This window comes from Prunus mume, linkage group LG6, assembly GCF_029339155.1.
Source record: "Prunus mume cultivar Tortuosa linkage group LG6, ASM2933915v1, whole genome shotgun sequence".
Classification (NCBI taxonomy): Eukaryota; Viridiplantae; Streptophyta; class Magnoliopsida; order Rosales; family Rosaceae; genus Prunus; species Prunus mume.
This window is the reverse complement of record NC_142703.1, coordinates 7,338,167-7,352,898: the sequence shown is the minus strand read 5'-3', so window position 1 is coordinate 7,352,898 and position 14,732 is coordinate 7,338,167. Positions and strand designations below refer to the sequence as shown.

The 14,732-nt window shown below is 39.2% G+C and overlaps 3 protein-coding genes across 3 annotated transcripts; 1 reads left to right on the top strand and 2 right to left on the bottom strand.

The window, feature by feature from the left end:
- Nucleotides 1-651: 651 nt before the first annotated feature.
- On the bottom strand, nt 652-2,643 carry LOC103333986 (putative pectinesterase/pectinesterase inhibitor 7). Its single transcript, XM_008236898.3, has 2 exons — nt 1,650-2,643; nt 652-1,516 (listed from the first exon to the last, which is right to left on the bottom strand). The coding sequence occupies exons 1-2, from the start codon at nt 2,641-2,643 to the stop codon at nt 825-827; spliced, it is 1,686 nt and encodes a 561-aa protein (XP_008235120.2). The 3' UTR covers nt 652-824.
- A 3,728-nt stretch (nt 2,644-6,371) lies between these two features.
- Nucleotides 6,372-8,319, bottom strand: LOC103334062 (putative pectinesterase/pectinesterase inhibitor 41). The gene is made up of 2 exons (XM_008236988.2): nt 7,333-8,319; nt 6,372-7,188 (listed from the first exon to the last, which is right to left on the bottom strand). Exons 1-2 carry the CDS (start codon nt 8,249-8,251, stop codon nt 6,497-6,499), a joined length of 1,611 nt encoding a protein of 536 aa, XP_008235210.2. The 5' UTR covers nt 8,252-8,319; the 3' UTR covers nt 6,372-6,496.
- A 2,184-nt stretch (nt 8,320-10,503) lies between these two features.
- Nucleotides 10,504-14,551, top strand: LOC103333987 (pectinesterase-like). Its single transcript, XM_008236899.3, has 3 exons — nt 10,504-11,868; nt 11,964-12,124; nt 13,748-14,551. Exons 1-3 carry the CDS (start codon nt 11,039-11,041, stop codon nt 14,443-14,445), a joined length of 1,689 nt encoding a protein of 562 aa, XP_008235121.2. The 5' UTR covers nt 10,504-11,038; the 3' UTR covers nt 14,446-14,551.
- The last annotated feature ends 181 nt before the right edge of the window (nt 14,552-14,732 follow it).

Sequence of the window (14,732 nt, the reverse complement as noted above, 5' to 3'; positions counted from 1 at the left end):
ACAACAAGGGTTGCTTTTGATTGATCCTATTCATTCCAGTGTTTCAGATGCGTCTAAAGCCAAGATAAACAACAGAAGAGAGTTTTAGGAGGTTGGGAAAAATAAACAAAACAGAGTTTTAGGACGAATCAGTTTTGTTACAGAATGCAGGTGCAAACAAGATGACCATAAACATATCAAAAGATGTTGACAGCCCGTAATCTTTAGATTTTTGTGGAAGGAGGAGACGTACAGAAATAAACTGACATCAATCACAAATTTTGATATCGACATATTTGAGATGAGCACGTCAGCATAATCCAACCACAAATTTCAAAAAACTGAGGCATCTCAATTTGTAATCTGTTGCCCGACACAAAACAGAGTACTGTATTCAATTAGGCGTGGCTTGGCATTCAATGCCCTCATTCATGAATGGAGACTGTTTGATTTTGACAGTGCTTGACGTCCTCATGGGCTTATTGACCAGAGCGCCCAACTAGTCATGGACGTCTGCAGAGGTAGATAGGACAGAATTCATAGAATGATTGATAAGCCAAAATGACGACCAACCAGTTGGATGCCTATCTATGCTTCAAACCAATTGTAAATTGCATCAGGAAAGCTTCTTCTAACGTTTGATTGTTCGTTGTTGGAAATAAAGTCAATCAGTAAACAATACAAGAAGTAACCATTTACAATTTAAACTGGTTTACTATTCTTGGTTCAGAACCAAGTTGTAAATTGGGAATGCTTAATTGGGCATTACATCCTTATTACTTCACTTTTAAAAAATGACAAAAAGAGAAAGAACAAATGGCCTGCTGCTATGTCCAACAAGTTTCTCAAATTAACCCACCAGTGTAGGGCACCCCTGTTTGAGGCAACCAATCATCCCCCAGCAAGAAATTGGTCACAGTGAAATTAGCAGCATCGGTAGCATTAATCACATGGTAACCTGTCCATGTAACTCTGCTTGTAGTGTTTGATCCGGGACCGGTGTTGTTATACTCTGCATAATACAAAGTGCTGAGAGCAAACTCTCCATCCCATGCCCGCCAACCAGCAGGATCCACCACACTATCAATGTAAGATTGCATATAAACTGTCCTTGAATATTCCTTCCATGGCCTTCCCAGATAAGTCTTGGTACTGCTGTTGCTCGAAGCCAAATCGTCAGCTGCCCTTATAGTACAATTGTGAATCGAAGTGCCCGTGTTTTGATTCGGATCAGTTCGACCCTGAGCCGTGATGGCATTGAATTGGCCACTCATTGGCAGCCTGGGATATAAGTTGCAATTTTGGAAAACAACTGCAGCATTTCCAAATATGAAGTCTACCGTGCCATAGATGTCGCATTCTCTATAGAATTGCCTCAGAGAATGTGTATATAAGGTGTCTTGGTACGCTTCGAAGCTGCAGCTATAGAATGTGGACAGATCAGCCCCGTTGCGAACTGCAACCGCTTGGTGCTTGATTGCTCCCGCAGTGTTACGGAAGGTCATGTTCACTGCTACAAATCCAGGTGCAGTTACAGCTGCAATATTCATGTACAAATTCTAGTAAGATACTAATAAGCATGTTTGATATGTATAAGATTCATACATATACACAATCAAATGGTCCTGATTAATTTAGAGTCTTTTAATTTGTTGTAGTTTAAGACTCACCAAATGTTGCAGAGTTGAAAGTTGTCCACCCATCAACGACGCTTCGGTTGCCGGTGAGAATGGTCTGGTTGATGCCGTCCCCGACCATCATCAAATACCTCTTATTTTTAGCAATGGAGACGTACTCTTCATAAACACCGGCGGTGACATAGATCAAGAAGTAGCCGTCAGTTGAGGCAGAGTTGTTCGGGGCTGCAGCAATGGCGTCATTGATGGTGGAGAAGTTTCCGGTTCCATTCTGGCTCACCGTCACGACTTCACTCACCAAAACCCCATCATCCTCCGTCTCCGTTTGAAGCATCTTTCTCTTGGTGACGCCCTCGTAAACGGCACGTGTTCGGCTCGACATTTTGAGCGGCAGGCGTCCGTTTTTGAAGCCACGCTGGTTCCTGGTGGGCTTCCACGTAGCCGATTTCTTCTTCTTGGGCACCCAACCCTTGGTGAAAAGGGCAAGGGAGACGCTGTAGAACTTGGTGTCGTTGGGTGCAGAGAGGCCAGTTTTCAAACTCCAAGCAGAAGCGGTGGATTGAATGCCGTCCAAACAGGTTTGCTGGTTGGTGAGAATGGCGCTAAGAGAAGTTTGGACGTCGTCTGCTTTGAGATTAGAGAGAGTCTTGCTAGTCTTATTGACGGTTTCAAAACTGTTAAGCAAAAAGTCCATGTTGAGCCCGGCAAGCAACCTGCAGTCCTCGAGAGCTCGGACTGCGGTCAGGGACAAACTGGATCGGCGTTTAAGATATTTGTCGACTAAGTTTAAGAATTTACGGGACTGAGATAACGATTTCCGGACCGAGAACCGGCCGTAGTAGTAAACATTTTGAGCAGTTTGGTTGTGAGGAAGCACAGATTTGCAAAAAGAAGGGTCAGGGGTGGACTTGCAAATGGTGCCTGCAGAGACTGGGCTTGAGGAGTTATCTGCAGCCAAAGATAGAGAGGCAAATAAAGAAAGGAAAAGGATGAAAAATGAAGCTACGATGAGCTTAGAATAAGCCATTGGATTTGAAATGGAATTGGAAAATAAATGTATGCTAGCTATTAATGGAATGGAGTTGCTATACGTTATGGGTCGGGTTCAAATATATATAGGGGCTCGAGCAGAATATATTATATTATTGGCTTATTACTTAATAACATAGTCGTTGGAGTAAATTAACAAAATTTGGTGGCTACTTTGTATTTATTTATGAGGTCAACTCAATTGGGAGACTTCGTAAAATGCGCGTTTTGATCTTGGCCTTGATGTTGTTGTATGCGTTGCCACCAACAGTGGCCGAAACAAGCTGTTGTGCAAATTTTGATTTCCGGGTTCTCTGTGTTATTGTTTACGGTAACCTACCTTGTAATTTCACAAGTTTATAATCAATAAAATTTCATGTAACAAATCCTTTTCTTCATTCCTTTCCTTTGAGTTTGAATTGACAGTGGCTCAACACTTGGATACAATGGTGCCATTTGTCAACGGTTGGGTAGGTGCCAGCCGGATTGGTGACATCGAAAGGTCAGATGGATATCAATCCCTCCAGATTTATATGTAAAAAAAACTTTCTTCCAGATTTTGTCTCTTTATTCTGGTAGTGGGTGTAGTTTTCAATTCGATGGGGAAATTATTGTCAACCATCCCAGAAGATATATCATTATCCTGCTGCGCTTAACATTGCAATATATGGATTAACGTAATTAAATTTTGAAATAAAAAAAAGTTTAATTAGTATGCATGTCACAGTGTAGATATATTTTACTATTGATGAATTATAGTCAATTAAGATAAACTAATCAATACAAGGAGAAAAGAAGAAAAGTTTAAAGGAGTTCCATTGGTGACGGTGGATTTTGACTATACTTTTCTATGGTACGTTATATTGACAAATGACGAGGATGTGTTTGGAAGTATATGCATGTATTCAAGGGCACCAAAAGCGATGTGAACCTCCATTTCATTTCATGTATGATTTGGTTTAAACAATCATGGAAGGACACATGTTTCTCACTTACTTCCTAAAATCCTTGTTGGCCAAAAACAAAATCATTCAATCAATCAAATGATAAATGACGCAGCGTGACAACATAACAAAACAATCAAATAGTTAGTAAATATTTGATTTTAACTCGTGCGACGTTTCAACTTTTTTCTATCAGTAAACATTAGATTTTCTAATTAATTTGGACATGTTACATTGTTAAATGGACCATTCAAAAAAGCATCCAATCATTTGGACAAAAAAAGAAAAGAAAAAAGAAAGCATTCAAATCCAAGCATACAAAGTCGCGGAGGTCATTATTCATGTTTAATTTTCTTGGGTCTTTGGGTCGTCTTTTCTCTACGATGACTTGCGGAGCCAACGAACAAGTTAAATAATTTAAGTTTGACTGGAAACATATGCATGCATTCTGTAAACGCGTGGATCCTGTTTGGGTTTTGTAGACTGACATACATATATAAAGGGAGGGTGAAGCTGATCAAGACGGTGGACACAGACAGAGCATAGTTTTGCCCTACTTAACAAGTTGGGTTTGTATATATATAGATATGATATGAGTGACTAATGATAGTCAAAGGAGCCTAACTTACATTCCCAGTTAAAACCTTCCCTTTCAATGCGGAAACATGTCATGTGGATGTGGTAGCTACTAGCTAATGCAGCAAATGGAATGAAGCTTCCTGCTTCCTCAATCTAAAACCCTAACTTTTAATGTTTAATTCCACTTGCTTGATAGTTAATTAAAATTAAACTCATCATAATATTAATAATGTTTTCCAGTGGCTAAGATCTCAGACCAAGAATATTTTCCATACATACGCGGATCATTTTTAAAAACTCAACTTTAATGAAGCTTCAGTCATTATAAAATGCTGAGGAGATATATAGTCGTTACTGAGTAGCTAAACCCAATCTAGTATTTATAAAAAAACCCAAACACATTATAAAATCAACCCCAAAGCTGAGGAGATATATAGTCGTTTTATAATTTCAACTATTTGAGGTGTTTTAGTAGAAATTCCCTTAAATTAATGGGCATAATTAAGAATTTAAAAAAAACGTCAAACGCAGGGCCCAGCAAGCATGACATGAAGTTTGAATTGAAACGCATACGTTCAAACTAGGCCAACACATCCGCATATTATCATTTGGTATTGCGGCTTTGAATTGGAGCCCTTAAAATGTTGGCGACATTTATTATATATGGGCAGCGTGAGGGTTTTGGCAAGCTCTATGTAACTCATAAATTTCTCCACAAGTTGTTAGATTAGGCATGCCAGAAAATTAATGCCTACTGGTGTTGAATTTTATTTAGAAATAATATAGCCGCGCGGCTATACTCCGGTTTATTTTTTCACGGAATAGTATAGCCGTATGGCTATACTCGGTTTTTTTGGAATTTTTTAAAGAGCGGCGATACTTGGTCTTCGAAAATTCTTCAACGAAATAGAAGCCGCGCGGCTATACTCAGGTTTTTTATTTTTTTAACGGAATAGTATAGCCGTATGGCTATACTAGGTTTTTTGGAATTTTTTAAAGAAATAGTATAGCCGAGCGGCGATACTTGGTCTTTGAAAATTCTTCAACGAAATAATAGCCGCGCGGCTATACTCAGGTTTTTAAAAATTAGAAATAGTATAGCCGTGCGGCTAGACGTGGGTTTTTCAATTTTTTAAAGAAATAGTATAGCCCAGCGGCTAAACTCTGGAAATTAACGATTCTTGTTTGAAACACTCAAATCAAAACAGACATTTTAAAGAATTACTCTTATATATATATATATATATATATTTTTTTTTTCCTGATAGAACAAGCGGTATAAGGAATTAGTTAATTGATGAGGATTTAATTAAATAACGAATAAAATTCTACGTACTCTGAGCAAAAAACCAAACCCATTAAGAACAATTAATACACAATAATCTTATATATTTCTTGTGGTGGAGTTCAAATTGCAAGGGTGAGTGATCACATTACATGTGTTTGGCTTATGGATTTGGAGAGATAAGTATAGAATAATATTAATCTCGAAATTAATAAACCAAGCACACACGTATATGCATGTTGAAAATAAAGCCACTTAATTTGTCACATGCCTAGTGGTTTTTGGCAAATAAACTTATATAATCTTTTGATATGGACTTTGAATTCGTTACCAGAAAAACAAGCCAAAAATGCATGGACTTCAAATGTTTGGATTAACGATACACGCACAACTTGTGACATATATAATTCTGCATCTTTTTCCTAAGTGACACACACCATAATTTGTTGTGGAGACAAGCTATCAAATTATCAATACCAACGGGCACGGAGCTTTTGGGAAAACCCTTCGCTCTCTCTCTAACACTGTTACACTATACTCTCACGAACCTTTCAGAAAACCCTCTCTCTCTCTCTCAACTCTCTCTCACGTTTATGAAGCATCATCTCCCTCGCGCGGTCTATGACACCGAACTCGTCGAGATATACAAAAGAAAAGGTTAGGAGCTTATAGCTCAAGTAGTTAGGAGCATTTACTCATGCATCCGAGGTTTTAGGTTCGATTTCACCCATTCACCAATATTGCTTATATATATCCATAAAACAGAAAAAACTACAAAGGAATAAAATTGAATTCGAATGCAAGGAGGTGAACACATTGTCTATCCACATAATCTAACCCACATCTGCAAAATATCACGTTCAATAGGTGTAACTAAAACTAAAAAGAGTAATTCGTGTTTTTCAATATTAGGGTTAAGCCATACCTTGGCTTGAATACATGTTAAATCTTTGAAACAAATTATAAAAAAATATATAAAAAAACCTTAAATATCACAATAAAGTAAATATCCAATTAGAATATTTTTGTAATACCATAATTAATTAGTATAAGCCACCAGAAAATGGCACTCCAGTTTGAGGCAGCCAGTCATCCCCCAGCAAGAAATTGGACACTGTAAAATTTGAGGCATCGCTAGCCTTGATCACATGGTAACCATCCCATGAAACTCTGCCTGTAGTCACTGATCCAGGCCCAGTGTTGTCATACTCCCCATAATCCAATGTTTTCAGAGCGAAATTTCCATCCCATTCATGCCAACCTTCCTCATCTATCAGACTATCCACGAAGGATTGCATGTAAACTGTCCTAGAATACGCCTTCCATGGCCTTCCCAGATAGGTCTTGGTGCTGCCGTCGCCTGAAGCCAAATCATCGGCAGCTCTTATGGTACAGTTATGAATCGAAATCCCCGTGTTTTGATTCGGGTCGGTTCGGCCTTGAGCTGTGATTGCATTGAATTGCTTGCTCATTGGCAGCCTGGGATACATGTTGCACTTTTGGAAAACAACTGCAGCATTTCCAAATATGAAGTCCACAGTCCCGTAGATGTCACATTCTCTGTAGAATTGCCTCTGATTATGTGTGTACAAGGTGTCTTGGTACCCTTCAAAGCTGCATCTGTAGAATGTGGAGAGGTCAGCCCCGTTTCGAACTGCGACGGCTTGGCCATTCTCTGCCCCGGCAGTGTTGCGAAAGGTCATGTTCACAGCCACAAACCCTTGTCCAACTACAGCTGCAACATTAATTAATTCACGTACAAGTCATAATTATATCAAACGTTTGATGGAATAAAATCTGTATATATACGGTGCCCTGTAATATAAGCTAAAATTTTGAACCATGTTTAACTAATCAATTTCGCATTACTTCTTCTTACCAAATGTTGCTGATCTGAAAGTTGTCCAGTTGCCACCTTTAACACTTCGGTTGCCTGTGACGACAGTCTGATTGATGCCATCGCCAATCATCATGAGGTATTTCTTTTTCTTGTCGATGGTCACATACTCTTCATAAACTCCTGCCTTGATGTAAATCAAGAAGTAACCTTTAGAAGGTGCTGAGTTGTTAGGAGCGGCCTCAACCGCGTCGCTTATGGTGGTGAAGTTTCCACTTCCATCCTGACTCACAGTCACCTTGTCCCTCACCAAAACGTCATTAGTATCGATGATCTGCTGATCGGTTTGATCAAGCAGTTTTCTCCCCTTCTTCTTAGTCTTAGGCACCCAGGCCTTGGTGAACAGAGCAAGAGACACGCTGTACAGGCTTGTGTCGTTTGAGAGTGGAACCGAAAGACCGCGTTTTACACTCCAAGATGAAGCAGTGGCTTGTATGCCATCCAAACAGGTTTGCTGGTTGGTTAAGATAGCACTGAGCAAGGTTTGGACGTCGTCGGCTTTCAAGCTAGAAAGTGTTTGATATTTGGTGGTGTTGAGGGTTTCCAGGGAGCTTGCTAGAAAATCTATGTTAAGACCTGCAAGGAACTGGCAATCCTGGAGTGCAAGGACTGCGGTTTTGGAGAGGGTGGAGTGGAGTTTGAGATACTTGTCCACCAAGTTTAGGAATTTACGAGACTGTGATAAGGACTTTTGGGCAGCATAGCGCCAAAATTCGTACACATTTGAGGTCTGGTTAGGGAGGACATAGTTACAAAATGAAGGATCTGGGGTGAATTTGCAAATGGCTTCCTTGGAGACTGGAGGTGCATCTGCAGCTAAAGATGGAGAGGCAAAACATATTGAAAAAACAAGAACGAAAATGGAAACTTTGAACACAGAGAATGCTTGCAAATTCTCCATTGGCGTGAATGGGGTGATATTTGAGATATAGATTAAGCTTTGCTTTTGTAAGCTTGAAAAGGCTTGAATTTGCATATAGACAGAAGAGTTGCACGGATTAATTAGGCAATGTGGTGTTGTATTTATATAGGCTAAGCTTCAATGGAATTAGTTTCATGTCCAATTGCTGGAAGCCAAACGCGGTCAAAAATCTTGAAAAAGAGTTACCTCCTATGTTTCCTAACATTAGGCAAATCCCACCGTGAACCTATTTTTAATTCAACATTTTTATCAGTCTATCAATGTGTATATATACGCTCTTGATTAAAATTTATGTTTATAGTACTTCTTGTTCAAGTATAATAATTAGTAACCATTTTGTTGAAGCAGCTAGCTTATTATGATTCGTATACTTGAAACTAAATTAATTAGCGATCTTGTCACTGGCCGTGAAGGGCTACGTACCATTCGCGTGCTACAACAAATGTGGTATCATTACCATCTTGTAATTAGTCTAGTGGCAACTCTCTTCTCAATGAGAAATTATAGAATAGTATAGTAATATGGTCACATGGTACATCTTGTACACGTGTTTTAACATGGGTGAACGATACAGTTTATTTTCCCTTCTTTTAGGAAATAATATCGATAAATATTCTCTTATATTATAACATGTGTACAAGATGTATCATGTGGCCGTATTTCCGTATAGTTCTATAATCACTCCAATATTAAAAGAAGTTTTAAAATTCGAATGATTCAACTCGCATTGATTAAAAAAATATGTGCTACGTACCATTATCATTACCATATATACGAGAGGATGTCTTTATTTTTGAGTCCTCATCTTTCTTTTTCGTCAGAAGTGTAATATGTGCACTAATTAATATTCCTTGGAAGTCAAATTAAGCTGAAAGTTGAATTTCTTGGCAACCGAATGTTTGAAATTCAAAGTTGTTTTATTTGGTATGAGGCCATTACACTAGAGTTAGTTTAATATAATGAGAAGTGAAATTACCGTGGTAATTTAATTTAGAACAAGTTCCAATAGATTTCAGTCAATGCAAAGAAGAGATAAAAAAAAAATACAAAAAAATTGACAGAGAGGAGTAGCTGCACTTTTTGAAGTGCTTGTAGAGTTGCTTGAAGAAAAACTATCCACTATTAATGTCAACTATGGAGCTGTTTGAATTCAAAGTTAATATATAATCCAACAAGTTAGGCCAGCAAAATACCAATATTCAAATGATATAGAACAAATTGCGGAAGTAATTGAAGAGGACGGGCGCAAAGGCAAATTGAGTAAATTGCAGATTTGGGCTCTGAGCTCAGAATTGAGCTCATGACCCATTAATTTAAAGAGAACGGCGTCACAAGTAAAACTCATCGCTATGCATTGATGTATGGGCTTTTTCGGAGCATCCGATATCGTTTACTAGCCCGAAATTTAGTTTTAAAGTTTTTACAGTTTTTGGAAACTTTGTTATTTTCCTATTTTAATTCCTTTGTTATTACTAGGGTTTCTATGAGTATTTAAACTTACTTTACTTGTAGTTAGAGTTATGTTTTGTTATTCAAGTTTATCAAATAAATCTTGATGTTTCTTCATATATTCTTGGTGGATTCCAGAGTTACATATTTTAGGTAAAGTTTAGCCAATCAATTGTCACGCTGCATCATCAAGTTATTAATTAGTAGCGGACTTTAGACGCCAGTCAATGATAGACGACCCGGCCAACTGAAATAGTTAACTTCATGCTTCGCAATCCCATTAGCTTCTGTTTTTTTCTTCATCACCAAATAAAATGTAGCAAGCCAGCTACCTAAGCTAAGCTAAGCTAAGCAGCTCTTTACATACATATTAAGATGATATTTTTGTTTCATTGCTCTACTTCGCCTTATAGATAAAGAAAAAAGGACAATGAAACGGAAATAAAGAAGTATTTCTCAAGATGGAGACGTCGTTTTTCTCTGCACGCTCTGAAGCTCATTGTATGCATTCATTGGACATTGATTCTCATGTGACAAGCGGACAGAAGGACACAATGTTCGTATTGTCGGATTTGATTTGAGACCACTGTCTTCCCTTTCCCTTCTCTGGCAGGCCCTGTTTTTGAGCTCCAATCCAATAATAGAAGAAATTAAATAATTAATTAATTAGGGTTAATGCCTAATAAAAATATGCGAAAAATACAATCGCCTAGAAAACAATCTTTGGCGTCCAATGTGACAGTAGCCACAGCCTTCATAGGACCATCTTTCTTTATCAGTACACCTAGCCTTGTGACATATGACGAGGTAGTAAATTGACGACACAAAAACAGAGTAGAAGAAACAGAGAGCATCAGCTTAACATTAAGGAAACAAAGATAAGATTGTGGTCCGTATCCTCGCGTGAAGGACGAAACTTGCACTGCACATATCGTCCTCCAAACCCAATCATGAAGGAATATCACCATTATATTTCAACAGAGTTCCTTAACTAGCCCTTTTCTTTTCATTTTCATGCTCATCATCACCATTGTCATCTCTATCTACAGACTCACTCGCTCACTCACTCATTCCTAATAATACACTGATAACACTTTTTAAGCTATCGTAATAAGAGCATTATCTAAATTCAACTCAACAAATTTGTTTGGTGAATGATAATGCCTTTTAACTCGTTTTAACCATCATCAGCCACCTGCCCCTATTCATTCACCTATATATGATTATGATATATGCCCTCCTCCCCACCTCTCTCGGTCTTTGTCTTACACAAACATAGGTTTTCCTTCGAGCTTACACACCATAACCACAACCACCATGTATAATCTAAGAAGGAGAACAAAACTCTTGCTCTCTGTGCTCCCTACTTCAGCTCTCCTCCTAATCCTTCTCTTTTCAAATACCCATTTTAGAAATTCAAACTCAAACACCCCCAAAACACACGTCCACAACCGCATTCAATTAGCAGCCCACTCGGCATGCCAAGACACACTCTACAAACACCTCTGCGTCTCCACCCTCTCCACCTTCCCAGATCTCACCACCAAATCAGTCCCACAGATCATATCCTACACCGTCTCCCACACCGTCTCGGAGGTCCAAGCCTCCTCCTCCAACTGCACCGGCATTATCAAAAAACAGTTCAAGAAGCTCGACGCCCTTCAGCAAATTGCTCTCGACGACTGCCTCGAGCTCTTCGACGACACCATTGCCGAGCTCAAAGCTGTCATCTCTGACCTCTCCATCAAGAAACTCAGCTCCAACCGCTACTACGACTTGAAGACCTTGCTCAGCGGCGCAATGACCAACCAGTACACGTGTCTTGATGGGTTTAACGACACTGGAATTGTGAGGCAGGAAATTCAAAGCAGATTGCAGACCATCTCTCAGCACGTGAGCAATGCCCTGGTCATGCTCAAGAAGATTCCCGGAGCTCTTAAGTACGAGAACTCTAAGTCGGAGATGTTCCCTGAGTTTGGACCCATGAAAAATGGGTTCCCTACTTGGGTTTCATCGAAAGATCGAAAGCTCTTGCAGTCCGTGGCGAATGGGACAAAATACGATTTGGTGGTGGCCAAGGACGGCACTGGAAACTTCACTACTATCAGCGAGGCTGTAGCTGTGGCTCCAAATTCAAGTGCAACCAGGTAAATTTCTAAATAATAATTCAATTTATAACAGTTAATTATATAGTAATGTTTTTTTAGAAATGTTGGATATTCATTCATATATATATATATAGGTTTGTGATATACATAAAAAGCGGGGCATATTTTGAGAATGTGGAGGTTGTGAGGAAGAAGACGAACTTGATGTTCTTGGGTGATGGGATTGGAAAGACGGTTGTGAAAGCCAGTAGGAATGTGGTGGATGGCTGGACTACTTTCCGATCAGCCACAGTCGGTGAGTTTTGCTCTTCTCATCTTAACAACTTCAATTTAATTAGGGATTTCATTATTGCTTATGTTTTCCCATTACACCTCATCGTTTTGAATTATTAACTTGGTGGAGAAAGACTTATATATCACGTGGATAACATTGTTTTGATATTCCCAACCAAACACATTTTGCTACATTAATTTTTTCACATGACGAGATGTGATTTGACTTGACGGAAATAACAAAACAATAGTATTCTCCTGACATGCAAATTCTTCGCACTAGTGAGCAGTGGTGATTAATTAATGGAAAAGATATGGCCAAGATTTGAAGCTTAACGGGTCAAAACTCAAAACCACTCAAATTTACTAAAAAAAGTTGATTTGTTTTGGGGTGCAACATTTTTCAATTTTGAAAATGTTTGGTGCGCTGGCGACTCGTGAGTGTAAGGCATGTGATGTTGGCATGTTGCATAGAATAGTAGGCGCCTTAAAATTACTCGTGAGTGTTGGTGCGCTGTAGGACTCGTGCTCTTACTTGTAGGACCATATATGTCACACAACTACACAGAGCCAAAACAATGTCCGTAGAATTGAATAAACAAGAATTAGTCAACTAGGGATTAGGGAGCGACTCTTGGTACTTTCAATTACTTGTTAAACAAAATGTACTGAAAATTTCATTATATATATAATCGGAACCGAAAAGTTTATTGATTATAGTCATAGAGCTTAGCCTAGGGGGAGGCAAATCATTGACATTGATCTTTCAAAATATAAGCAACCCCAGCTACAAGTAGTTATCCCAACTCCATGTTAGCAAAGCTAACTGACTTTTGTCAAAGGGATGCTCAGTGCTCATGCTCCCCACAAGAAAGCGACAGAAAGTCGATGACGATGGGTCCCTAAATCATTTCCTCCATGAAGCGTTTCCCTCTCTCTCACGGCCGATGATGATGATCAGATTTTGTTAAGCGTCGGTGGCGCAGGAGAAGGACCCCATCTGGCTACTTTCGTATATGCCCGTGTCTTGTGGATGATAGAAGGAAAGAAACGCGTACAAACATAAATTTGTCGGACAAAAGATATTCATCCTTTTTTACTTTCAAAAATCAATCATCTTATTACAACTAGGATCTTTGCACCTAAACAAAAACTAGGCGTCATTATAAAAGTTTTAGTCATATTCTAAATATAATTGGCGCTTCACATGAAAAACTTCATGTGCTGGTCCCATTTCTTTTTCTTCTTTCTTCTTTTTATTCTTTTTATAAAAAAAGTCTGACAATACATTTTGGGTTCTGACAATGAGGTGATGTGTACTAGACGTCTTCTTGTTTTGGACAAAGACAATGTCCAAAGCAACATGGATATGAATAAATTCGGATGAAAACGACGAGTAATTCAAAATTGTGTATGAATAAATGAATCAATATTGACGTATATACGTGGATTAGGTCATTTGATCAGAGCAGTAAACATGTCTTCTTACACCCCACTTCAAATCACCTTCTCCGTAGATTAGACTAATTTAGATCTACTAAGCTGGGCCATGTAGACTATTTTGAGCCCAGAAGTTTATATGTAAAAAATCAGACTTGGCTTGACTAACGAAAATCTAATGGGTTTGTTATTTTTGTGGTTTCAGCTGTTGTGGGAGACGGGTTCATAGCCCAAGGCATTACGTTTGAGAACGCAGCAGGCCCAAGCAAACATCAAGCGGTAGCCTTTAGGAGCGGCTCCGATTTCTCTGCATTCTACAAGTGCAGCTTCGTGGGCTACCAAGACACCCTCTACGTTCATTCCCTCCGCCAATTCTACCGCGAATGCGACATCTACGGCACCGTCGATTTCATCTTCGGCAACGCCGCCGTCGTCCTCCAGAACTGCAACCTCTACGCGCGCAAACCAAACGAAAACCAGAAGAACATGTTCACGGCCCAAGGCCGTGAGGACCCCAACCAGAACACTGGCATTTCCATCTTGAACTGCAAAGTCGCAGCCGCTTCTGATCTGGTCCCGGTAAAGTCAACGTTCAAAACGTATCTGGGCCGTCCGTGGAAAGAGTATTCTAGGACAGTTTACATGAAATCATACATTGATGATTTGGTGCAGCCCGCTGGTTGGCTGGAGTGGAATGGCACATTTGCATTGAGTACGTTGTATTATGGGGAGTATTTGAACCGAGGACCCGGTTCGAATACAAGTGCGAGGGTGACATGGCCGGGTTACCGGGTCATCAACAGCTCAGATGAGGCGAATCAGTTTACGGTTGGGGCGTTTATACAAGGAAATGAGTGGCTCAATTCTACCAATATTCCTTACTTTATTGGTTTGACTCCCTGAGCAGAAATATTACGCACGCTGCAGGCAAGGCCCATCTTTAAATTAATTAATGTAACATAATACTATTACGTTGCGTTATATTATACATTATATGTGTGCCTCTTAATTGTCTCCTCATCTACTTCAATGGTTAGCCTAAAACACAAAATTCATATATGAAAATGTAAACATGAAACCAGGACATCGAGTTTATTCCTTGCATCAAAGTTTGAGTCCCTCTCCTCATAAATTAAATTAATTTACACATCGAGTAAGAGTTTACGTCTTAAAAGTTAGCATTATTGGCA